Here is a 27,761-nt window from a genome sequence, read left to right on the forward strand (position 1 = left end):
TTGAGCTATATGTTATAACCATGAAGACACTAAAGGCACATGAAGGTGTGCTTTATGTGTGTGTGTGTTCTTCATTAAGTTTCTCCTCTATACAATTTTAGTGTTACTGGATAGCCTTGTGTCGACATTATTTTTGCTTATAAGGTGAACCACGGGCCAAAAAATGCCATTAAGCACCAATGAGTACCAATACTAGTATTCCTAATGGCTTCAAAAAAATAAAATCGCTACCTACATAGTGCAAAGACATTCTAAAGAGAAGAAGACGTCAAAGAGAAAATAAAGGAGAAGAGAAACACAAATGTACTAATTAATGTGCACTTATCACCTCTCTTTATATGGACATAAATTTTTGACTTTCCACCTTCATGTGTGTTTTCATTTCCTAAATTCATCCTCACTTATGCACTTAAGATGTTTTGAAAGGATTTTTGCTTTTTTGAGTTTGGGGCCCCTAGTATGATGGTCTCCTCTCTATGCAATGTTAGTGTTACCAGACAACCCTTCATCTACACTATTTCTCTTACAAGGTAAATCATGGACCAAAAAATACCATTAGGTGCCAATGAGTACCAATAATAGAATGGTTTTCACTTTGCATGATTTTAGTGTTATAAGACAGACCCCTGTTTATACTATTTGTGTTCACAAGGTGGACTGCGGACTAACAAAAGACCATTAGGTGTGAATGATTAACAATAATAAAATGCTTTTATAGTATGTATTTGTGTGGAATGAGGATAGTGCTACACATGAGTTTCTTCTTTTCCACACAAGGTTGTTGGAAGGAATATGGAAGGCATGGACATTGAGGAAGTTGGAAGAGGTAGTATGTGGTCATAGATTGATGGCCCTACTTTATCAAAACTGAAGCGGTTATCAAAGTTTACCTATATCAAGGATACTTCAATGTTCACTTTCACTAGGAGAGCTTTCTTGAAGGGCTCTCTAATGACATCTCAGACCTTCATACGATATACATAGATACATAGACCTTACGAAGGAACACAAGGTTGGGACCTTTGTATATTTTTCTGACATATTCAACTGGCAGGAAACTTAACCACGAGCATTGGGTCCAAAAAAAAAGGAACACTCCTAAATGATTTGAAGATGATACACAACCCTTTGTATTTTTTAGTCTTCTTCTAGTGGGGGGGGAAGAGAGAGAGAGAGAGAGAGAGAGAGAGAGAGAGAGAGAGAGAGAGAGAGAGATACTAGAAGTTGAAAATGACATACATGTTGAATAGACAATGAGGGTTTCAATGAATAAATGGAAAAAATTTGAAGCAAGGAGATTTTGGATATGGTAGAGTTCAAACCAAAGAATATCACAAAGATAGAAGAGTGCATTGATATCCCAAATAATGAGCTTGATCCATAGTATGCAATCCTGTCTTAGGTCAAAGAAAGTTTGTATGTCCAAAATCAATACAACGTATGAAGCAAGGATTGTGATTCTAAAGGATATGCTACAAAAAAGTGAATTCATTTAGCATTTGATCTGGGAAGCCCGTTGTACTGCTTCAACACATACAAACTCTGACCCAAAGAACGAGCATGATCCATTGCTATGCATAATAACTTTTTCTTGACCAAGGAGTGTGATTCTAAAGAATATGCTACAAAAAAAATGAATTCATTTAGCATTTGATCAGAAGTGTTTGTAGATAATCAAGATGAAGTAAATGAGCAATATCATAATTAACAACTCTTACCATGTAGTGTGCAAAGTGCTATGAGCTCCAAGCATTTGTCATAGATTTCTTAGTTTGTTGAGCCTTTTCTTGAAGTTGGAGAGGTCATTCCTTCCCCAATGCGTTTATCACAATAAGAGAAGACTGCATCAAATGCTTCCCACACTTTTTTCTTCTGATTTTTTGCATGTCATCAAGTCCATGGTCCTTCACAACATTATCCAAGGTCTTCCATTAATTCTACTAAATCTTGGATACGCACATACCCAATTTCCCATGGAATACCAAGAAGGTCACGGCCTTCACCCCACCAATAGACACCTTTCTCGCACATTTTTCCACTAGATGACCTCTTCAGGTCTGTTTCAATCACCACATTCTTGTTGGTATACTTTCAATATCCACCTCTCTCAGTTTTGCCACCACAATATATGTTGCACAGTTTGTAAGGCCCGCATATGAGGAGAAGCCATTAGTGCACATATATTTGGTGGATTCTAGCTTTGCACGCTGATGAGATCTTTATTTGTGATCATGGATGGTACGGAGAAAATTCAGGGCCAACTTTGGGGGCCTCCTTTTTTATTCACCAAAATATTCATTTTTGCTAGAATATATTGGCCAGACGACGGTCAAAAGATAAAAAACAGCTATCCGGTGGTCAGTGGTCCGCGGTCTTTGGCTGGTGGCTGTAGGTGGACTTGTCTACCCAAAAGCAGCTACACATGGGCGCATGGGAGAGTCCTACTTGAACTTGGTTACACAAGGGCGACCACACACATGGATACATGGCCGAGTTCTACTTGGACTTGGCTATCTAAAGGTGGCTATGGGCGTTTAGAGGCTCCCTTACATCTATATAAGGAGGCCTTCCCCATAAGTATTTCTAGCACTACACACTAGATGCACACATGCACATCCTTGTTGAAGGATTGTTAGCCCCTTGTATTTCCTACTTTCTCTAGTTGTATAAGTCACCATCTAAGCTCTATCTTGAGAGCGCACGGGTGGATGCACCATCACTTTATAATAGTGTACTAATCTAAAGTTTTTGATTTGCCACTAATCTACTTTGCATTGTATCTCTCTCTACTCTCCTTGCTACTAGATCCTTTTTGTATTCCATATTTCTCACAATTCTTCCCATGAAGTCCAATATCTAACATGACCCTTTCAATAGTTTTCATGGCAGTTTCTCTAGCTGATAGAGGTTGCAGTTTTTCCATGCAAATCCTATGTAAAGATGCACAATCTTCTTAATACTTATGCATAGTGTATGAAGTGCGCACATGTGGACATTTTGAAAAGGGAATATCCTTTTTTTTTGAATGTTTGGCTTTTTAGAGTGTCTGTAAGGGGATTTATTCCAATTAATAGAATTTAACTCCTTTGTTGCACCCATGCAATAGATACAAGGGCTTTTGGCATTGGCACCTTTTGACACATCGTATATACACTGTAGTGTCCATGTAGCATTCCATCTTGTACATAACAAAATCCTCAACATTTTGGCTCCTCCCCTGCTTGTTGGCCCTTGACTATTTCAAGGATACTTGTGTGGTGGAATACCAATTTAAATAAATAAAATCCTCCTTGTCCAAGGTAAAACTTTGCAAGAATCCATCAATGCATTTTTGTCCGGCCTTCTTGAACCTTCTCTCATCCGATAAGTTCCTAGCAAGAATAGGAGTAATCACTTCACAAAATGATTGTGATCTACCTTTCATGTTTTCTTGTGAGCATTTTGGTTTAACTAAGGGCTTGATTTGAGCAGAAATAGAGAGTATAATATTGATTTCATCAAGTCAAAAAATAATCTAAAGCTACAAACCAAAAACTAAACTAATTTTATCTCATTGCTTTGATTCTTATGTTATAGCCCACACATCCTCCCTTGGGACTCTGAATATGCTTCAACTCTTTGTCTGATCCGAAGCCCCGCTTTCTTACTGCTAGACGTATTCAAGAACGATTGCAAGTTCTTTATCTTCTCCTTGATTTCTTCAAGCTGATGGTTGAGAGAATCCATAAACTATTGTAGAAAATAGTTTTCCAGCTTAAGAATGTCCATCTTTGTTGCAAGATTTTGTGTATAGACTAAGAGCCTTTCAACGCTATCTCCAACAATCTCATCAATGAAGAACAATTGAAGAATGGCAAGGTGCATTGGGTGATGGGGAGTGTGGGATATAATCTACCATCTGTCCATATGTCAATGTGATGGGTTAGTGGTTGCAAAAGTGAACTGCCTAATCACCGATGATTAGTATTAGGCTATGGAGGGTGAAGCCTTAGCTTAACCATGGTGTTAGGGTTAGGATTAGGGAGATGGAGATTAGGGTTAGGTTATGCCAAAGCCAAGAGCATAGAGAGAGAGTATAGTCACAATTGATAAGAGTCAAAGTGCAATTGATTAATTAGAAAATAGCCTCTATATAGGCTTGGTGCTTTACAATCTTTGGCTAGGTGGGTTTCATCCTCTTTCTATTGGACCATGTCATCAATTATCCTTTCCTAGGTGGCTAGAGGGCTTTCCCATAGGGCTGGCAGCTAGCGGACCCACAAAGGAGATAATAGGGTCAAATTCTTGCGTGTGGTGGCGTTGGATCCATTGGAAAATCACTTCGCTGGTATGATCCCTAGCGGACCCAACCTCTGGATTCAATCCAATTTGACGCCTCCGTTTGAAGTCCACCCCACTTGTCTTTGCTAAAATTAGCTTACACTTCGAACCCATGACCTTGTGAGGGGGCCAAGGCCTTAATTTACATATTCTACACCAACTAGCCCACATGACTTGGTTGAAACTCCTTCCAAAAATAAGCCTTTCAATATTGTCTCGACAAAGGGAAACCTCTTTTACACACACACACACACACACACCTAATTTAGGAATGGATTAGATGGATTAATCCGAACCAAGTTCAGAGATTAAGGAGGCTCCAAAAAGCTAGAAACACTAAAAATACACAATTAAACGCCCCAACCTTGAGATAATTTTGCAATTAGAGGCTCTATGAAATGCCCCTGGAAAGTGCTTTGCACACGCACAGATTGCACAATGCAATGATATCTATAGTGAGAATAATGGTGCGATAAAGCGGGCTGAAAATGAACACAAAAGCACACTAAAAATTATGCGCACACACATGCAATTATTGGAAAGCCGCTAATCAAAAGCTCACTAAATCAAGAAGGGTAGTGGCTCATTGGTATTGCCAAGAACATGCGCAAGCTTTATTAGTGATGTTAGTGATTAGGGAATGAGAGAGGTTAATTAAGACTAGGTGCAAACCATCGGCTCTGATACCACTTGATGGGTTAGTGGTTACGGAAGTGAACTCCCTAATCACCGATGATTAGCATTAGGCTATGGAGGGTGAAGCCTTAGCTTAACCATGGTGTTACGGTTAGGATTAGGGAGATGGAGATTACGGTTAGGTTATGCCAAAGCCAAGAGCATAGAGAGAGAGTATATACACAATGGATAAGAGTCAAAGTGCAATTGATTAATTAGAAAATAGCCTCTATCTAGGCTTGGTGCTTTACAATCATTGGCTAGGTGGGTTTAATCCTCTTTCTATTGGACCATGTCATTAATTATCCTTTCCTAATTGGCTAGAGGGCTTTCCCACAGTGGTGCCACAAGTTGGACTTACCCTAACACAATTTGCTTCTTTCCTCGGATCTCATTGCTTGAACAACAGAAGGAGGAGATTCAAAAACCCTACTTCTTTTCACAATGGAGCATATTCATCTTCCAAATCAACATAAAGTTGATAGATATGTCACATAGTAGGATTTGTGGCTACAATAGCAAGGTCAAAACTTGGATATGGGGAAGAAGACGATGGGATTGGATACGGTGAAAAGGAATATATATGGTAGAATTGAGTAAAGAAAATTTCAAATTTGGGCCAAAAGGAAAAATCGATGCTTTGGTAGGGAAATTTTTTGGGAAAGGGAGCCATTCCCAAGAGATTTGAAAGCAACATTTCATGTGGAGCCCGAAAAATTGACATCCTATGCAAATGGTAAAAGGGTAGAGTTCTTCCCCGAATTTTGGGATTTGAAATTTTTGTCTACGTTTTTCACAATCAAAAGCATTTTCTCTCTCTAACATTTCTTATAGGGTGGAAAAATGACTTCAAACCTTCCCTAATGTCCTAAATAACTCGATGGTGTTGAGGATAACCTTTTTGGGAAAGAGCTAAAGAGAGGTACCCCATTTTGGGAAGTGCATTGGGGTAAGTGCATATTTCTCCCCACCCCCCCAAGGTAACCACTCATGATCAAGGGATTGCATTAAGGTAACAACCCAAGGATTGGATCCAAATCTTAGGTAGGGTTTTGGCTCCCTTCTAGGAAATATATATCACAGCTCAGGTTTCATCGATTGTGAGATAGACTACATGAGGATGCCTCCACAAACCATGGGATTTGAGATGAAGCAAGGAACATTTACCTAGTTGGATAGCTTGGTGTGATGAAGGTAATTCAATTAAATAGGTCAATTGAGGCTTTGTTTGCTCTAGCAACATTTTGGATTCAACCTTATGATGACCACTATCTTTATGAAGTCTTAAAAGCTGAATTCGACTGGTTGTTGAATATGAATACGGATGCCATAATAAAGTATACAAATATATCTTCACATTTCATGCATATCTTTGAGGGCTTAAAGGTATCTTTGCATGTTTTGCATATCTTTAAGGTTATGAAGAACAAGTGTCGAGTCAACATGAATAAGCCAACCATGAGCTTTTTGTTGTAATGTGCATAAGCGATAATGTGTGGGATGCGGGAAACCCTTATAGCTACTTATCGTAAAAAAGTGGGTGGACCCTATATAGATAGATGCTTTCTTAAACGAAAATGCAAGGTATTTGCAAGATATACCCCCATGTCATAGGTTTAGCTTGTAATCCCTCATGTCACGTAAGGGTCAAGGGATAGACAATTCCCTATAATGTATGAGGATAATATGGAGATGGCTACAAAGTGAGACACTTCCCTCCTGACATAGGGATTGAGGGACAAACAACTCCCTTTTATGTATGGGGATGACTACTAGGTCAAATATTTCCTTGATTTTGATGAAAGGGTATATGCATGTATCTTACAAATGATGTGTTATCAACACAACAATGTTGGTTTTTTTGGGTTCTTCAAAATGAAGAAGGGTATATGCATGCATCTTACAAATGACGTGTTATTGACTCAACAATGTTGGTTTTTTTTGGCTTCTTCAAAATGCTATATTTGAGGAAAAGCACCACACTTAGTATATGAAGGTGTTCACAAGCATACTTATGAGTTGATTATTGTAGAGGCCAAGGGACAAAAAACTCACTCTTGCATATGTGGATGACTACCAAGTGAAATGCTTCCTCTAATCTTGACAAAAGGGTACATGCAGGAATCTTACAATTGACTATGTTATTGCAAGAACAATGCTGTTCTTTTTGGCTTCTTCAAAGTGCCCTATCCAAGGAAGAGCACCATGCTCAATATATGAAGGCATTTATAAGAGTGGTTATGAGTCTATTCTTCCCTCTTTGTATTAATGCCCTTATGATTGAGGGCAAAGAGCGTGCAATGCTTTTGATGCATGGTTGTTGTGACATGATCCACCCTTCTTGGACTCCTTTGTAACTTGAGATGGACTTAAACAGCGTAAAGGCTCTTTGGTAGGATTGCATTCCATTCCATATCTGGTCACCTATTGCTTTGCTTGTTATCACTATTCAACCACTTTAAGGGGAATTCCATGACAAGTCCTAACCTTCAAGCCCGACCCTCTTGGCAAAATTCCTCCACAATAGGCCTTTTTGATGCTCTATGTTTTGTGCACCATGACCTCTAGTAGAGCATCAAGAAGTCTAGGCATGAGAGAAGGCACTTTTGTTTAGGTGTCCCCTCATGTGCTGCTTGATTTGCAAGTGTGATATAACCTTCTCCTCCTACAAATTATATTAATCATATAGCTGGACATAAGTGCCTCTATGCTTGCTTTCTCTTTGTTGCATTGCCAGCGATCAACTAAGCTTCAATTGCATGATCAATTCTGTTGTTTTGCCTCCCATGAGAGGTGCTCTTTTTCTTAGTTTTTGCCGCCACGATGAATCCCCAATAAGGTGAGGTGTAATGTTGGTGGAGGTTGTTGTAAAGGTCTTCAATAGCGTAGTGGCCGAACCTTTGATCACTACAATTGTCCATCAATTGTTCAAACCAATGTGCTTTCGTCGTATCTACCATATGGTGGATAAAACATTATGGTGTTGATTCAACATTATAATTTGTGGACAGACGTGTGTGAATTTGTGAAATTGGACAGCTCTAGCCTAGATTGCTTTGTTGAGAGAGAGAGAGAGAGAGAGAGAGAGAGACGTTCATTTTTCTGAGTGTCGACCTTTGGACATCTCGCCTTAACTGCTTCCGGCTTCGCCATTCCCCTCCCTCTACGCCAGCGCCAGAGAGAGAGAGAGAGAGAGAGAGAGAGAGAGAGAGATTATCACCAGAATGGATCAAGCGAGAGAGTAATACCTCGCAGCTGACGCTTACCCTTCAGAAATCCCGTCGATCTGCTTTCAGCTATGTGAAGCAGAGTAAATTGGGGCTCGGTGCGCGTGCATTCGACCGTGCGCGTGCGTGCGTGTGTGTGTGTTGAGAGAGAGAGAGAGAGAGAGAGAGCGAGCGAGAGAGCGAGAGCTGGTCCTCTTGTTGGGACGACATGCCCAGCGTTGTTGTGAAACTGTACAGTGTTTTCTTCAAGGCTCTGCTTAAGCACAAGATATTGAACTCCAGCAGCGGCAACGAGGGTGGATACTCTCCCATTTCACGGATCAACAGCAATGGTGTACCTGCCAGGGCTTCATTCGGTGAGGAGGGGGTTGCAACCAAAGATATACACATTGATCCACCGACCACCCTATCCCTACGCATCTTCTTACCCGATTCTGCCCTCCCTCAGCAGCAGGAAAAGACTGGCTTGTTTGGATTCATCAACAGCAAGGAGAGTGAGCCCGAACCCAATCCTTCACAAAGAAGAAGTAGCTATGGGGGTGAGTCTACTGCACCTCAGCTTCAGCAAGGAGACAACCATAGACGCAACAGCTATGGTGGTGAAGCCCTCTTGAGAACACGCCGGGGTGTGCATAAGTACTCCATTGTTGGCGTGTCCAATGATCAAGGAGATCAGCTTGTTGAATCACTAGCAGATGACACTTCGGATTCTTCCTTACACAGGCCTTTTGATCCGCTTGTGAATGGATCCCAGGATGGAAGGCGACCTAAGCAGGATGCTACTGCTTACCGAGGATACCTTCCTGATCGCTCGGTACTTTCACCTAAAAAGCTTCCCATCATTGTACAGTTCCATGGAGGTGGGTTTGTAACTGGTAGCAAGGATTCTGCAGCCAATGATACTTTCTGCAGAAGGATGGCGAAACTTTGTGATGCAATCGTAATTGCAGTTGGGTATCGTTTAGCACCTGAACACAGGTATCCTGCAGCGTTTGATGATGGATTTGAAGTTATCAATTGGTTAGCAAAGCAAGCAAACCTATCAGAATGCAGCAAATCTCTTAGGCATGTCCCAGCTGCATTTTCTCGAAATGGGTCAGATATTCACCGGCCTGACCTGCATAGAGAACTTGTTGACTCATTTGGAGGCTCTGAAGTGGTGGAACCTTGGCTTGCTGCTCATGGGGATCCCTCCAGGTAAATGTCTTGAGATAGTAATCGTTATACTACTGAGTCTTGGTTTCGTTTCTTGTTGCTTGGAAGTTTGCTAATAGTAATAGATGTGCATCAAAATTAAATATTTAGGTAAGTGTAAAGTTATGTTTTCTAATGGTGGGTTGCCTGTGTTTGTATTACACGCAAGGTTCTTGGTTCATGAAGGAAGGTAGATAAAATTTAAGTACATACGTAGTACTTGAGGGGATGAGTTGTTCATCTGCATTTCGTCTAGGGCTTGATGTCCCCCTTTGTTATTCTTGAGGTTCTTGAGTTCCTGAGGTTCGTGAGGTTCTTGAGTTCTTGGCTTGCGTTTAAGAAGGCTTTTCTCTTACCTAAGCTCAACTCCTTCCTGCGGTTGTACCCCTTGGCGGCCTTGCGCTCACACCAAGGTTGCTTTTTCCCACCTTACGTCGACTTGCCTGCCGCTAAGTGCAAGGTCCGTTCTCAATGAGTGAAAAGAGGAACGAGGGGAGGCTAGACAAGCTTTTCTTTCTTGGGTTACTTGCCACTCTCCAAAAACATAGATTAGGGATCGACACGCCCCAAGTGGTCTTGGGTTACGTGCGATAGCAAAGAAAATAAAAATTCTTGTGGTTCTTTGTGCTTCTTTCCTTGAGTGATGATACCGAACACTTCCAAAGAGCTGAGCTCTGATACCAATGTAATGTGCAGTGGAAGTGAATGATGGTGTATGGCTCAGGGTGAGTGAACAGTAAGTGCTCAAGGTTCCTTTTATTGACGAGAAGGGAGAGCCTTCCTTGCCTTAATGAGAGAATTGTGCAATGACCAAAACATGAGTGGAATGCAAAGTGAGTGAGTGTGCAAGAGAGTGCTGGAGAGAGAGAGAGAAAAGAGATGAAATCAAATGGGGTCCCAAACCCCCCTCGAAGGGCCCCTCTCTCTATTGCTAGAGAGGTATTTGCTTTAGATTGCACGAAGTCTGGTACAATGCTTCTAGATGTTGTGGTACTGATGATGAATTTGTCGACGACGATGGTGACTGTGACGATGGGTCGTCGTTAAGATAGGGATCTGCGATGACGATGGCAATGTCGATGACGTCGATGATGACGACGGCGGCGTCAAGGCTGAAAATTGAAAACGCTAGATGCTCTGCTATGGATCTGCTACTATGGCAGTACTGCGGGGCTGATCTGCAACCGCCGTGTCGTGCAAGGGCTGAAAGGCAAAAACGCCGGCTGATCTGGGAACTGCAAAACCCTGACTGAACTTTGCTGAAGCTGAAAACGCTAGGTTGATCTGTGTCTTGGCGGGGAAACTGGCAAAGGATCTGCAATCGGGTGGGAGTGAGTTCTCGCAAGGCTAAGGGCTGAAAACTGAAACGTTGATAAAGGCTAAAAACGCTGAGGATGGATCTCTAAAAACGCTAGCTAACTTTTGAGAAAACATTGAGGAACTCTGCTATCGCACTTCTGCAATTGTGCTATGGAGCTCTCCTTCTGTCTTCTGCTTCTACTGAGTGCCCAATGGGTTTCATTAATAGGAATTATTTGCTAGGTAGGACAAGCTTCCCCACAAACTTACAAAAAAGAATTTCAAAAGTCACTTTTAATAAAATGACTTATAAGAGGTGTTTCACACGCGAGGTCGATGATCTTGGGTTGTGCAATCAAAGGGTATGCAGCTACTCTAAGTGCTTGGTCATGCAGGTCTTGCGCAAAGGTTCACAAGGTTGCCAGAGCACTTTCCAGGCTTCCTAAACCCTAGTAGTAGGAACAGCTTGTCCACGTACACATAGGGTTAGATGTGCACGTGACATCTAGTGTCCCCAAGGGCCCCATCGGACGGAACCCCATAAGTTGGGAATAACTTTTCTTGGTTGAAGTTGTTTCAGGGAGACCCACCAAAGGACATTTCTGAAGAAGAAGAAGAAGAACGCAAGATCATTGACGAAGCAGAGTCATGGAAGGGAGCAAATTTTGTTGCATCGATTTCGCCATGGATCAAAGAAGAAAGCATGACAATACCTTTTGAAGTTCAAAGATCAAGGAACCCACGAGGCAGTGTGGGTTGATGAAGCTTTTTTCACAGATTACTCTGAGTTGTTGGCAGACTACAGAGACGCCATGCAGCTCGGTACCAGTACCTCACCTTGAAAAGGGGGGGATGTCACGTGCACATTTAACCCTATGTGCATGTGGATAAGTACCTCACCTTGAAAAGGGGGGGATGTCACGTGCACATCTAACTCTATGTGCATGTGGATAAGCTGTTCCTACTTCTAGGGTTTAGGAAGCCTAGGAAGTGTTCTGGCAACCTTGTGTACGCAGGCAGTGCATGTCCAGGCACTTAGAGTAGTTGCATACCCTCTGATTGCATGTAAGGTGCAGCGGAATGATTGTTTGCGCTTTGCTCAAGATGAGTGCTCCGAACTGTGCTCAAGGTTCCTTTTAGTTCTTATGGAAGGGAGAGCCTTCTGTTCTTAATGAGAGAATGCTATGATCACAAACAAAGCGAATGGACAACTGTGCGTGCAAGTGTATGAGACTGAGAGATAGAGAGAGGAGAGATACGACACCAGAGACGTTGTAAAACCCTCCTCCGAAGGCCCCACTCTCGTCGGCGAGAGTGGTCTGCTATTGATTGCACAAAGTGGTACAATGACGATGCAATGGACTGATGCAACCTGGGACTATGTCGGTGACGACGACGACGACTTAAGGGCTGAAATCTGTGACCTTCTATTTGCTGTCCATAAAAACGCTATGGCTGAAAATCTAGGACTGTTCGGGGTGGCTGAATAACGCTGTTTTGGCTGCGTTTTTGAGGGCTGAAAATGGGGATCTTCTGCAATGTCTAAGGCTGAATTGACTGCTGCATGGAATGCTGAAAACGCTGAACCATCTGCTGCCAAGAAGGGCTGAAAATGGAAAACGCTGGGCTGCTTGTAGCGTTAGTAAAAACGCTAGGGGTCTAGGACTGCTGGCTAGGACTACAAGGCTGAAATCGCCAAGGCTTGAGGGAGGTGAGGATGGAGACCAAAAACGCTAGCTGATGGGAGAGGGGAAACGCCAAGGTTGATGGTGCTTGAGGGGTTCTTGCTGAGAAGGTGTCTGTTGAGCGGGGAGCTCCTGCTGCCTCTTCTGCCAAATAGTGCTAGCTCTAGTTTGCTTATATACAAACTTAGCAAAATTGCCCTACCTACTTTTGTTGGAAAGTCACTTAAATTAATAAGTGAAAAATGTCAAAAATAGGGAAAATAGGCTAAATGCACTGGAAAAATCCCCTAACTGATTCTTATGGATTCCGATGGGAATACTGATGATCATGTTGTGTGCAACCAGAGGATATGCATCTACACTAAGTGACTGGGCATGCACGGTCTACGAATAGACTCACAAAAGTGTTAGATCACTTCTAATCTAGACTGACTGGACTGATTGAACCCTTGTCGTGTTGTAGCTTGTCCACGGACACATAGGGTTGGATGTGTCACGTGACATTGCACACCTAGCATGAGCATGTTTTACCTACATGAACCCAAGTTGCAGGGCATATGAACCATCTCTTAAAAGGGGTCATTTTTTAAAGTGACTCTTCAATTACTGAATCGTGGGGCTATTCTGGAGACTGCTCGACCCTCTTGCTGGCAACTATAAAGGGAGGCCCTTGGGCGCATGAAGAAGGCAGAAGACAAGCAGAGAGCATAGTGCCCGGCAAGTAGCAGGCCCCAAGCGTTTTTCAGCAGCAAGCCTCAGCGTTTTCAGCAAGCACCAGCGTTTTGTAGACTCCAGATCAGCGTTTTCAGCCTTTGGCATTTTTACCAGCAGATCAGCTCTAGCCTTGCGGTACCACACTGTCCCACAACTGTTCCCTCGTCGGATTCTCCAAGCGTGTTCAATTCAGCCAGCGTTTTCAGATTTTAGCCATCAATATCAGATTTCAGCCCATCAGTCATTTGCATAAACTTGTTGTCGCCGTCGTCATCGCTGGTAGTTGCAGATTTCAGCCCTAGGACAGCGCTCAGATTTCAGCCAGCTTCAGTCCTAACATTTTTCATTTTCAGCCCTCAGTCTTTGCCGCCGTCGTTGTCGACATCATCGTCGTCGTCGACATCGTCATTGTCAAGTATTGTACCAGACTTTGTGCAATCTAAAGCAAGTTCCTCTATAGCAATAGAGAGGGGGGCCCTTGGAGGGGGGTTTGGGACCCCATCCGGTGTCGTCAATTCTCTCTCTCTCTCTCTCTCTAGCACTCTCATGCACTTTGCACTTACAGTTCCCACTCTCTTGTTTTGTCATTTCGCATTCTCTCACTGAGCACAAAAGGCTCTTCCTTCCGCTAAGTAAAGGGAACCTTGAGCACCACCGATCACTCATCTTGAGCCATACACCATCATTCACTTCCGCTGCACATTACACATCAGTAGATTCCCTTGCATCGTCGGAACCCTTGGATGCACTATTAGCTGATTCCCTTACTTCTTCGGAATTCTTTGATGAACTTTCATCCGGTTCCCTTGGTTCTTTCTCTTCCCTAGTAGATTCTTGCCCTATTGAGGTGGACATTGACTTGTCCATAGGATAAGTCAATGTGACGGGAGGGTGACGAGAAAGAACAAACGGAATAAGCTTTAAGCACTTCAAAACAACTGAACTGAGAAAGAGAGCACGATAAATGAGACGCGGAGTGGCAGAATTCCACCCCAAGAGAGCACTGACCACAAACCCTGGCTCACTCCTTTTGGTATTTCTTTATATTGCTTCAACTCTTTACAACTCAGGCAACACCTCTCTGCAGGGCTCGAGAAACATTTTTTGTGGACCTGACTTTGGAACCTTTTCACATGCATATGAGGAGGTTAACTTTAAATTTGAGAGGAATAATCACACTAAAAATCTTATATTATAACTAAAAAATCCATAATTTGAACCGGCTTGAGAACCTTCTTGCCTAGATTTGAGCCGGCCATTTTTCTTTTTGAATAGGCTTTGGATAAAGCGAACCTATCTTTTCCCGAGCCCATCTTTGCACCTTTCAAAGGAGTTTACATTTGAAAAGCATCAAAACTAACATCTGATGCAAAAGCATCTGGTCCAAAAGCTGTCGGCGCAAATTCTGTACAACTGCCACGTTAGTAGCCAGCAGCGCAAAACGCGGACGTCCGTACAAGTGCCCTGTCATGAGCTTGTCAACGCGTTATGCGGGTCGTCTGTACAGTCCTGCCACGTCATTAGTTGGATAGGCAAGACTTTTTGAGTGTGTGTGTGGGGGTTCTTCTTTAGTATCTTGGGCCCCATCGGCGGATGGGGTGCCATAAGTTAGGTGGGGATTTAAAAATTGGGCCTCTCGACGAGGAACTATAAGTTGGTGAGAACTTCGTCTTCTTTTGCTTCTGCTAGGGTTTAGGCCCCTTGGCTGGGATGTGCAAGTCGGCTAGGGTTAGGTCTGGAAACCAAACCCGTCGGGTCTTCAGTGGCTTGGCACGTCAGCAGTTTGTGACATCCCCCCTTTCTGAAAGAACAGTAATCGTCCGCGATTATAGTATATGTGTAATACAACTCAAGTTAGCTAAAACATTTCGAGGGTCATTCCAAGGGACATTTTGTTTTCTCATTCCATATCGGAGCTCTTGATATTCCGGTGTAGCAAAATTAGTCATCACACCCAGACTGTGCTGATCTGTAACAGGCGTCGTGATGCACTAAAATTACACACCCAGGCAATCTCACCCAATTAGGAATATATTTAGTGGTTGGCACATCACGATGCAACACAAATGCTTATGTTACAAGACATTGAAACATATAGTTGCCGACGAACGCTCCCCCGCAAATAACCTTCTGGGTCTGGGCCATGAGCTGTTCAACGACTCGCTCATCACTCCTCCCGCAAATAACCTAAAGAGGTCCGGGCTATGATATATAGAGGCCTTTACAACCAAACGCTCCCAAGACCGTAGCTTGTGTGGCTTGGAGGTGTTGAGGGTAACCACTGCTCAGACTTCAATACTCCCCCCCATAAATAACCATCCCGGTCCAGGCCATGAGTAATAACAACACATGTCACGTGACACATCCAACCCTATGTGTCCGTGGACAAGCTACAGCACGACAAGGGTTCAGTCAGTCCAGTCAATCTAGATTAGAAGTGATCTGGCACTTTTGTGAGTCTATTCGTAGACCGTGCATGCCGAGTCACTTAGTGTAGATGCATATCCTTTGGTTGCACATAGCATGATCATAAGCATTCCCATCAGAATCCATCAGAATCAGTCAGGGGAATTTTCCAGTGATTTTAGCCTATTTTTTCTATTTTTGACATTTTTCACTTATTAATTTAAGCGAATTTCCAACAAAGGTAGGTAGGGCAATTTGGGTAAAAAAATATATAAGCAAACCAGAGTTAGCACTAAATGGCAGAAGGAGGCAACAGGAGCCAAGCTCAGCAGGCAACTTCTCACAAGACCCTTGGCGGTACTCCCTCCAAGCAGCAGACCCCCATTGTCTAGCGTTTCCAACCAGGATCGCCAGCAGAAGACCCAAGCCATCCCAGCGTTTTGCATCAGCATTGGCGTTATTGCATCAGCCTTCATCGCCAGAAGATTCAGCCAGCCATCTAGCGTTTTTGAAACCAACAAGCTAGCGTTTTTTATCTGCATCAGCAGCGTTTTTCAGCATGGAGGACCTGCAAGTACGACCCTAGAACAGTAGCAGATTCAGCCCATGAAGAAGCAGCAGATTCAGCCCCAGAAAGACCTCAGTTTTGAGCCATTAAACTGCAGATTTCAGCGTCAAGGAACCACCGAAAACAGCCCCCAAATCAGCGTTTTTGGATCAATCGCAGATTTCAGCCCATAGCGTTTTTGGACAGCAATAGAAAGATTGCAGATTTTAGCCATTAGGTCGACTTCGTCATCACCGTCGTCATTGTCGACATAGCCTAGACTTGCATCAATCACTTGCATACCGTTTGTACCAGATTGTGCAATCATAAGTAGACCACTCTCGCCGACGAGAGTGGGGCCTTCGGAGGAGGGTTTTACAACCGTCTCTGGTGTCGTATCTCTCTTCTCTCTCTATCTCTCAGTCTCATACACTTGCACGCACAGTGTCCATTCACTTTGTTTTTGATCATAGCATTCTCTCATTAAGAACGGAAGGCTCTCCCTTCCATAAGAACAAAAGGAACCTTGACCACAGTTCGGAGCACTCATCTTGAGCAAAGCACAAACAATCATTCCACTGCACCTAACATTGGTATCAGAGCTTTGGCAATGTTTTGTATAACTCAAGGAAAGAACCACAAGAATCACAAGAATATATTTTTTTTGCTTGTTGCGGTCGCACGAACCCAAGTTCACTTGGGCGTGTCGATTCTTAATCGTGTTTTTGAAGAGTGACAGGAATCCCAGGAAAGAAGGGCTTGTCCAGCCTCCCCTTGTGTCTCTTTTCACTCATTGAGAGCGGACCGTGCACTTAGCGGCCGGCCAATTGACGTGAGGTGGGAAAAAGCAACCTTGGTGTGAGCGCAAGGCCACCAAGGGGTGCACCCGCGGAAAGGAGTAGAACTCGCGTGAAGAGAAGATCCTTCTCAAACACGGTTTGCAAGCGAAAGAACACCTCAAGAACCTCAAGAACCCAAGTTCCTCGTGGACTTAACTCTAGTCCTGTAAAAAAATAGCCACTTTTGTGGCTTTGAGAGACTTTTGTACAAAATTATTTTGACACTACAAAAAATTTCCAATTAAAATATGGTTTGGGGAAGTACGCCCAACACTCATCATAAGTTGATAAAAAATACTGCAAAGCTAAACAAATAGCTAAGGGTCTCTTCTCATGGTCACCTTCAAGGACTACTTTGTTAAGACGGATGTTTTTTTCCAATTTTCTCTCAAAATTGGATAAAATATTTTCAAAGCACACCCAAACTTCTTTGAAAAATCCTTTATAGGTATGCAGTAGAGTCATGAAGCTTTTATGACCTATTTATAAAGATTGACAACTTCTAGTACTCATCAAAGCTAGGTAGTAGGGTGTAGTTTTTCATAAATTTTGTTCATTTTTGAAAAACAATTTTTATATTTTTGACATTTTTCAGTAGAATTTGAGTTTGGAAGCTTGTGTTGTGTATCCAACCCTTGCTTAAGAAGTTTCACCAAATTTTGATGTTGTATACAAAAGTTATGGCTTGCTTACTAAAATCTTGACGTGTGCCACTTTAGTGGCTTTAGCCAGTTTTGTGGCTCATTACAAGACTAGTGTTAAGAAGAACCAAAGATCATAGTGCATGGTCGTCACCCGAAGCGGAATGGATACTTCGCATACATGTGCTGAGCATGAGAGAGGTGACGAAGAATTTTCCCCACCAGGAGATTTTTTCGACCCTCCCCCTTCGCCATCTACGCCACCAAGTGTACCAAACCCTATGGAGGCAATGGTCAAGTAGATGATGGATATGATGGCCAAACAAGAAGAGACTCGCATGGACATGATGGCCAAACAAGAAGAGACTCGCATGAACATGATGGCCCAACAACAAGAAGCTCATTGAAATGCGTTGGCACAACAAGAAGCAAATCGCCTTGCTTTAGAACGCGAGCGCGATGAACGAAAAGAACAAAGAAAGGAGGAAGCGGCAGCACGAAGTGCGGCCTTGGAGGCCGAGCGTGCAGCTCAAAGAGCGGCCTTGGAGGCCGAGCGTGAAGCTCAAAGAGTGGCCTTGAAAATCGAGCGTGAAGCTCAACGAGAACTACGTACTCAAGAATTGATTCGACAAGTACTTGCCTCGAAGTCCAAACCAGCCAAAGATCGTGGGAGTTCATCCAGTGGCGCAAGCCACGATGCGGATTCCAACAACCCAGTCACAAAGAAGTTGACTTTCAGTAAGTATGATGGTAAGATGGATGCTACGGTTATTCATTCTTGGTTGCATCAATTTAATGCTTATTTTGCGACAACTAAGAAGACAGGAAATAGCAAGGTTTTGACGGCAGCTATGTACCTTGCCGGTGATGCCAGCAATTGGTACCACGCATGGCAAGAGGCACAGCTAGCCGCGCAACTAGAGGAAGCCGACGAATTCATGCCCCTTTCCTTCAATTGGGCCGATTTCCAAGACAAGCTCAAGGCACGGTTTATGCCTCCTCAGTACCTCGCACGATTGAAGGCCGATTGGCGCGCTCTGAAGCAAAATGGTATGCCGGTTATGTATTTTTCTAATCGTGTTTTGCAGTTAGGTACCCAATTACGCAAGTCGGATGATGAACGCAAAGAGGCATTCCTTTATGGATTGGACGAGTATATCAAGTACGATGTTGAGGTGCTCGATCCAATCGATCTCAACAAGGCGGTAGCGATTCCTCTCGCACAGGAGATGAAGCACAACAAGGGCAAGCCTAAGGAGAACAAGACGTCCACAAGTACCTCGCAGACTTCTCAGAACCCTCAGAACGGTAAGAATGGTAACTCTTCTAACCAATCTTCCAACAGTCTCTCAGAAAAGAATTCTTCCGATGAATCTAAGGGTAAGGCTAACACAATTGCTAAACCTAAGCTTACTCCAGATGAAAAGGTAGCACAAGGAATCGTAGGAGGATATATCACATCGGAAGAGCAAAACACTTATTCTAAGGAAGGTCGTTGTTTTCATTGTGACATTAAGGGTCACATAAAAAGAGCACGTCCTAAGCTTGAATCGAATGAATCTAAAGAATCCACGGAACCCACTTTCTCTGTCAATGCAATTAATGATAATACGAGTGTGCCCCAAGTTTCTCATGACCCTCCCATTGATGATTCTCTCATTAAATGTTATGGTCATATGACGGGGCAGCGTTTTGTCATATTGTTTGACCCAGGTAGTATGCATGATGTGATCAGTCCGTCTCTTGTTGAGAGAGCCCGCCTAGAAATTAGTCAGAGATCTCCTATCGAGGTCTCTGGCTTTGTTCCCGGTATGGACGCTCTCATCACCGAGGAGTGCCTTGATGTGTTGTTTGCAATTCAAAAAGCTGCTTTCACTAGAAGATTTGTTGTCTTTCTTCTCTTAGGATGTGATATGATTTTGGGCATTCGATGGTTTCGTGACGCTAACCCTCTCATTGATTGGGAGGCTAACACTTTCACTCTCAATGCCAAAAGTGATTCTCCCATTGTCATTCATGGAGAGGACATTGTTCATTCTCTATCTCTCATTGCTAATATGCAGGACAAGATTGAACGGATTCATGAGAAGGAGACTCTCTCAGTCTCTTTTTCTCCAAAGCATGACACACAGGATTTGCATGATGATGATTTGAATGACAATGATAAGCATGCGGATTAGGATGATCATGCTGAGCATGATGATTTGGACTATCAAGATGTGATTTCTCACAAGCATGATGATTTGCATGAAGATGATGTGATTGTTCACAAGGATGATGTATTAGTTGATGCTTTTTCTAGCGAAGCTAACCTCGTTGTAGATTCGATCAATCACGAAGAATCGATCTTGGCTTTCGAGTCGAGGTCCAAAGAACCCCCACAGGACGATTCGATCATTCAAGAAGAACCGATCTTGACTCTCGAGCCTAGGTCCAAAGAACCCTCACAGGAAGTATTATGTGTTCACATGATTGACATGCACGCATTGTTCAAGTGTTTCATTCGTGATCGTTTCCTGTATTTTAGTTAGCGTCTTTATGTGATCTCTTTTCCTAGGCATGACATACTGTACGTTGAGCACGTTTCACTCATGAATCAGCACGGATGTATGCGGATTGTTCATGAAAAGCTGAAAAGTATGCATTCAAGTCGGTCACATTCCTTGTCTCTTCCTTGGCACGACACAGTTGAAGAAAGAGCACATGAAAGTATGAGCACCAAGCATGGGCATTTCCGTGGTTTGGCACTCCGTCTGTTTGTTCATCTACATTGTATGCACAGTCTTTGAGGAAGACAAGATTTTTTCCATTCACTTTACATGGAATATGTATGTTTATGGTTTTGTGTTGGAAGTGGTTCAAAAATTTTCAGCCATGGAGATTCTTGAAGAAGAAAGAAGCATGACTATAGTTGAAGCATTGAAGGAGCCACAGAAGACTTTGTGTCGCTTTCGGCGCGGCCCAAAGAAGCAAGCATTGCAGACCTTTCTGAAGTTCAAGTACCGCACGACCCACACATCAGAGTGGGCCGGCGAAGAGTCCCTTCCAGGATTCTGGATGCTATTGGCGATCTCCCTCGACGCCATACAGTTCGGTACCAGTACCTCACTTTGAATAGGAGGGGATGTCACGTGACACATCCAACCCTATGTGTCCGTGAACAAGCTACAATACGACAAGGGTTCAGTCAGTCCAATCAATCTAGATTAGAAGGTATCTGGCACTTTTGTGAGTCTATTCGTAGACCGTGCATGCCCAGTCACTTAGTGTAGATGTATATCCTCTGGTTGCACACAGCATGATCATACGCATTCCCATCAGAATCAGTCAGGGGAAATTTTCAGTGATTTTAGTCTATTTTCCCTTTTTTTGACATTTTTCACTTATTAATTTAAGTGACTTTCCAACAAAAGTAGGTAGGGCAATTTGGGTAAGAAAATATATAAGCAAACCAAAGTTAGCACTAAATGGCAGAAGAGGCAACAGGAGCCAAGCTCAGCAGGCAACTTCTCACAAGACCCTTGGTGGTACTCCCTCCAAGCAGCAGACCCCCATTGTCTAGCGTTTCCAACCAGGATCGCCAGCAGAGGACCCAAGCCATCCCAGCGTTTTGCATCAGCATTGGCGTTTTTGCATCAGCCTTCATCGCCAGAAGATTCAGCCAGCCATCTAGCGTTTTTTATCTGCATCAGCAGCGTTTTTCAGCATGGAGGACCTGCAAGTACGACCCTAGAACAGTAGCAGATTCAGCCCATGAAGAAGCAGCAGATTCAGCCCCAAAAAGACCTCAGTTTTCAGTCATTAAACTGCAGATTTTCAGCGTCAAGGAACCACCGAAAACAGCCCCCAAATCAGTGTTTTTGGATCAATCGCAGATTTCAGCCCATAGCGTTTTATGGACAGCAGTAGAAAGATTGTAGATTTCGGCCATTAGTTAGACTTCGTCATCACCGTCGTCATTGTCGACATAGCCTAGACTTGCATCAATCACTTGCATACTGTTTGTACCAGATTGTGCAATCATAAGTAGACCACTCTCGCCGATGAGAGTGGGGCCTTCGGAGGAGGGTTTTACAACCGTCTCTGGTGTCGTATCTCTCTTCTCTCTCTATCTCTCAGTCTCATACACTTGCACGCACAGTGTCCATTCACTTTGTTTGTGATCATAGCATTCTCTCATTAAGAACGGAAGGCTCTCCCTTCCATGAGAACAAAAGGAACCTTGAGCACAGTTCGGAGCACTCATCTTGAGCAAAGCGCAAACAATCATTCCGTTGCACCTAACAACACAAACATTCAGTACTCCCTGTGTAAATAACCATTCAGGTCCGGGCTCTGATACCACTGTAACGGGAGGGCATAATCTACAAATAATTGAACTTGAACACAAGAGAGAAGAGAAGAGTCGACATGGAATGACAGAGTTCCGTCCCCAGATGCACTGGCCCTAAAGACTGGGGCTCCTGGTATTTTTTTTTTTAATTGCTTCGCAAAGGTACAACTCCCTTAGGATCGAGTTCTCCCGAGACTGTGCGAGATGCACTCCCAAAGACTGGCCCTCTGGGCAATTGTAAACAGTATAAGAGATGCCCAAAAGCGGAGCCCCAAAAGCTATGGTCAAAAAGCACTTGGCACCAAAAGCATCCGCTCCAAAAATCACGCATATTAATTGCTTTGCCTCAGCCAACGGAAAACGAAGAAGTCCGTACAGCCTGCCACATTAGCATGTCAACACAAGTTACAGAAATCTGCTGACCAGCTTTTGCCTTGGAGTTTTTAGGGTTTAGGTCCCTTGACTGGTGCTCCGTAAGTCCTTTAAGTTGGTGGGTTAGGTTTTTAAAATTCTAACCCCTTATTAGGCCCCTCGGCCACAACTTCTTCAGTTCTTCTGGGTAAGAGTATTTAACTCTAGCCCCTTGTCCTCTTGGGTTGGGCACACCACGCCATCAACTTGGTGTCAAGGAGCTAGCGGAAGATGCAATGAAGAGAAGAACTGGCTCTTGATCCGGTGGACACCTCGACTCTGATCTAGAACACTTGCAATGCCACACACATGAAAAAGGCACACTTGTGGAGAAGAGAGATCAGTGAGGTAGATAGAGACCAGACATTTGAGAGAGAGAGAGAGAGAGAGAGAGAGAGAGAGAGAGAGAGATCTGGGAGATAACAAGCTGCTCATACAAGTGACCAAGGGTGGTCCAACATAGAACTGGCATGCCAACTGGATAGACCCGAGGTACACACAACTTCTACTCACACAGCCAATTGCTCCTGCACACGAGACCACTGACACGGTCTCGACATGGGCTGCCCTAGCCTCCTCTGAAAGAGAGGCTCTGGTGGTATCTCCTCCTAGCAAGAGAAGAGATCTGGAGAAAGAGGGAAACATGTCCATAAATATTTTACCTTGCTCGTGATGTCAATTGGATGGAGGTAGATACTCCTCAATTGTTAGAGCGTTACCATAAGGCTTTTGGACTGGCAACGGCAGAGTTCAGGCTGGTCCAACAGTTAAGAGTGCTTGTTGCACAAGAGGGGAGCCACTTTGCTCCTTTGTTATAGATCAATGCAGATTGAGAATAGAGTCAACCATTATGCGATAATATTCACACAAATTTTTACATTTAGAAGACTATGACTTACATTTAAGGCATGCTAGGATCGTTTGGTTCAAGTATAGGCAAGATTGGGAACTAGGGATTGAGACACAATCAAGAAAAATGTAGCATAATTAGGGGTAGCTTTTCGACATACTTGTTGGCTACATTGCAGGCATGAAACAGCTTTGAGTGCAAGATGTGTCTGATTTGGGTTTGGTTATAAATTTGTCGCTTAGCCCATTTGCAACGAATTATTTGGCAGGAATCCCTAGTTACAATATATTTGATTTATCTAGGATTTAAGTTTGAGGCACTCACTTAAGGTTGCATTTCCTACCTTCAGTATTTGTTAAGGAAACATCACAGAGTTTTTGTAATATTTTGTGTTGCGGAGTCATGGAAGCTCTGATTTGCAGTCATATTCCCTCTTATAATTCGTGAGTTCAGACTATTCTGAACTTATGAAGGTATATATAGTAGCCCCTGCTGTTTCTTCCGAACTTACACCTTATGAGTCTTTCCAGGTGTGTACTACTTGGAGTGAGTTCTGGAGGCAATATTGCAGACTTCGTAGCGAGGCAAGCAGTGCACGCCGGTAAATTGCTGGAGCCTGTCAAGATAGTTGCACAAGTGCTGATGTACCCTTTTTTCTTAGGCTCCATACCAACACATTCAGAAATCAAGCTGGCAAACTCATATTTTTTCGATAAACCGACATGCCTTCTGGCTTGGAAGTTGTTTCTTCCAGAGGGAGAATTTAGTCTAGACCATCCAGCAGCGAACCCCCTCACGGCAAGGAAAGATCCCCCTCTGATAAACATGCCTCCGACTCTGACAATAGTGGGGGAACTTGATTGGATGAAGGATCGTGCCATTGCCTACTCTGAAGCATTGAGAAGGGTCAATCTCGATGCTCCTGTGTTGGAGTACAAAGATGCAGTTCACGAGTTTGCGACTTTGGACTTTCTTGTGAAGTCACGTCAGGCTGAGGCATGTGCAGAGGATATGGCAATCTGGATAAAGAAGTACATATCTATCAAAGGCCACGAGTTTTCATATTAGTAATACAATTTTGCAAGATGCCAGGTGTTGGAAGGCCTCTCGACGAAATACTCATTTTTCCTGGTACATTATGGAGGTCATACTTGTATTTTTAGCCTTTTCTTGTTAGTGAGCACATTATTTCATTGGATTGTAGGGAACTTTCTATTAGTGAGACGTGTATGCTGTCTGAGCAGAGGTTTCAAATAGGATTCTGGTTGTAGAGTGGTGTGTCGTGTCTCATGGCTTGTGATTCTTTTATTCTTTTTGCATGCACACATTTCAAGCAATGGCAATTTAAGCACAAAGAAATTGGCAGCTTTTATTTGCTGTCGCATATGTATTTCACTATTTCAGGCTGTGTCGTATCTTTTGGCTCATGTTTATGACATTTCTAGCTCAAAAAATGGGCAGCATTGGGCGGTATTGATCTAATGAGTGTGTTTTCGACTTCCTGCAATTTTTTGTTCTCATGCATTGAGATGTTTCAAGCGTCCTGAATCGAAGCACCAAGAAATTGGGATCATTAATGTCAGGTGTATCATGTTCTTGTGATGTTAAGCTTTACATGATTCATATGGCGATCAGGGCAAAGGGGTTGTCGTTTCAAGAACCGAAACGAGGTGGATTAGCAGTTAATTAAAAGGTGCGCGCTCACGTGGACGCACGGCTGTTGTGCCTTGTGTTGTGTTTGTGCATGCGTGTTGTCATGGGATTCAAGTTTGATTTTCACTTCATACCCAGTGACACCCTAAAGAAAAGAGTCTTAGGACTTCCTGCTAGTTAATTGCAAGGTCGACATCGTTGTGTACTTCAAGATCTTGACATCAAGAATAATCACTACAGGAATTGGTTGAAACTTGGGACTCAATCTTGGCTGTCGTGTGTCGGGAATAGGAGTACCACCGTATTGATTGTGGTGAATCATGAATAGCCAGAAATATGTGCGGGCCTTCAGTCTCGGAGGGGTCTTTCTGAGCGATGGACTTGAAATCCTTGATTATTCTGCAAAGGAGTCTCATCTGGAGAACGAGACCATGGAAGGGCATGATTATGAGAGAGAGAGAGAGAGAGAGAGAGAGAGCAGTTTCAAGGTTGCCTGATGGATATGCTTGGATGCTTGAATTTTGGCAACAAAACAAAAAACATGATGGGCTTTCATCGGAGATGGGCTGATAAGCAGGAGGTAGGTCCTCCCAACGGTTATGCGACCCGTAGTGAGCATGAGGCCTCCCTCCTACATGAATGGAAAGATGGTATTGTGAAAAGAATTTCTGATACATTACAAATGCAAAACAACATTTATAGATAACACCTTAGAAATGTAAACAACATTACATTTTTTGAAAAACATGAAGCATGTGTAGATGCAATACACATGGAAGTCGAGCATCAAATTTGGAGCAAAAGCTAGCAATCCTTTTGATGGCATGGTATGAGAGCAAGCCGCAGATGTCATCAACATGCATGGAGGTATGTTTTTGGATTTTGAGTGAAGAGCCTTGAGGTGGGGCACACCCTCAAACCTTTCATACCGCCAAATAGAGGCACGAGCATTTTGCATAATCTCCTAATCTAAGAATCATCGCACTATGGTATCATGTTGTCAAAGACATAAATCCACAATTTGTAATTTGGATTGTGACATATGGTGGATATCTTTCTTCTATAAGGTTGAGAAAGCTCACCTTGGACGAGACGAAGTTAAGAGTTGTAGACACATAGCCTGCCTACTCTCTTTCTCCACCAACATTCACCTAGAGTGTAAGGAGTGTAAGTATTAATTTCAATTTAGGTGTGTCGCATGCGTGCGCATGAGAGAGAGAGAGAGAGAGAGTGAACTCTTTAGCAGCTCTCTACAAAGTTTTTAAACTTTTATCATGCATTTACTAATACAAACCTTCAATTGCTTACTTTTGAATTCTTGAAGGGATTGCTACCATGCATGAAAATGGAAGGCTACCCTTGCTTTTCTTCAAGAAGGCCATGTTTGATGGTGGCCATCGAGGACCTTGTCTAAAATTAGACCAAGTCTCATCCTTCTATCGATAGAAAATTTATCCAACATATGCTTCATTGCTTCATAGCAATAGAAGCACAAATAGATCCCTAAAGAATACATTGTCTAGTGTGTTGAGCCACTCACTTTAGAGGTTTCTCTTGTCGGATCATCAATTTCAATGGCCTATGTCCACATAACCACCAAATTGCACTTTCAACATGTCATAGGATAGCCAAAATTTCAAGGCCCGCATTGGGCCATGTCTATATAAAGTCTTAGCAGGTGAACTCTTACATGGGCCTTTGATGACAACATATATTTTTCCTTTGTCTTCCTCATGGAAGCCAAGTTTCATACTTGGGGTTTCTTTTGCAACCTAGTCATTTCCAAAGACTTCAAGTGCAACTTTGGAGGGCAAGGGAGGCCCCTCTAGCCTTCCATTTTCATGCTAGAAATTTGCTACTTGCATTTGCAAATGCTTCTCGATCAAAATGGAAATGAAAGAACCATGAATGTTTCTTTCTTGGGGATAATAAAGACACTTATGGTGACAATATCTATAGTCCCATCAAACTAAGCTCATGTTAGTTGAGATGTGGTAATGTTGCACAAATGTTCTCAAGCTATAGTTTACAAGTGTTCAATGCTCTACAGAGTGTTCAATACAAAACATTACAATTTTCTCTACTTTAGAATTGTTGCTTCACATAAATTTCAAAGAGACCAAAATCTACACGGTCACCATGTTGTAGACATATTGCAAATTCTTTGTGTTCTACGCCCCAATGAAGGATGTTGAAGTTTGGTGCCATTGTGTCTACTTTAGACATTGTTGCTTCACATAAATTTCAAAGAGATCCAATCTACAGGGTCACCATGTTGTAGAGATATTGCACAAATTCTTGTGTTCTATGCCCAAACAAAGGATGTTGAAGTTTGGTGCCACTATGTGTGAGCTTATTTTGGATGGAAAGGTGGACAAAATATTGTGCAACAAAAGAGCTACTCACGTGTGTCAACCAAAGCTCTTACAAGCAAGACCTAGCTAGGGGTAGCATCTTCATTAGCTTAGCATTGAGCCAACGATGTTCACCTTTATGGTCAACAACATGGAGGTTGTTGGAGAACAATGGTTCACTCCCATGAAACTAAATGGGACATTTGCTAGATCTATATTGTAGCCTCCTATACACTTATGTGTGCCACAATGCCTAGTAGGTCCAAATATGCACACTAGATGGTGGTTGAGAGTGGTTAAATAGTAGAGATGATTTTGGTAATGGTTGGTGAGGAAGGTCCATTCTTTTCTAGGGATCTTATAGTAAGGGTGTGGTGCACCCTTTAGCTTGAGGGGCCATTTTATGTGAACTCTACAAAATTTACTTGATGTAGTTGCCAAAAGACAAGATACACAATGTACACAACAAAATGAAAAAGACACATTTTTCCATTTAAAAAAGAATACGGTTAATGTCTCTATCCACAACTCCCACAATGGAGCTTACACCATGATATACAAAGATAGCTAAAAGTGATGTCTATTCCCAACTTCCACAATGGAGCTTACACCA

General features: G+C 42.9%; 1 protein-coding gene across 1 annotated transcript; it reads left to right on the forward strand.

The window, feature by feature from the left end:
- Positions 1 to 8,059: 8,059 nt before the first annotated feature.
- On the forward strand, positions 8,060 to 24,413 carry LOC147462931 (putative carboxylesterase 16). The gene is made up of 2 exons (XM_086486128.1): positions 8,060 to 9,419; positions 23,672 to 24,413. Exons 1-2 carry the CDS (start codon positions 8,431 to 8,433, stop codon positions 24,207 to 24,209), a joined length of 1,527 nt encoding a protein of 508 aa, XP_086342254.1. The 5' UTR covers positions 8,060 to 8,430; the 3' UTR covers positions 24,210 to 24,413.
- Positions 24,414 to 27,761: the final 3,348 nt, after the last annotated feature.

This window comes from Adiantum capillus-veneris, chromosome 2, assembly GCF_014529385.1.
Source record: "Adiantum capillus-veneris isolate H3 chromosome 2, ASM1452938v2, whole genome shotgun sequence".
NCBI lineage: Eukaryota > Viridiplantae > Streptophyta > Polypodiopsida > Polypodiales > Pteridaceae > Adiantum > Adiantum capillus-veneris.

What these genes read in the sequence shown, in the direction of transcription:
- LOC147462931 (XM_086486128.1), top strand. Translation starts at nt 8,431, where the DNA reads ATGCCCAGCGTTGTTGTGAAACTGTACAGTGTTTTCTTCAAGGCTCTG. An exon ending in GCTCATGGGGATCCCTCCAG is followed by an intron (nt 9,420 to 23,671) that starts GTAAATGTCTTG and finishes GAGTCTTTCCAG; the next exon opens with GTGTGTACTACTTGGAGTGA.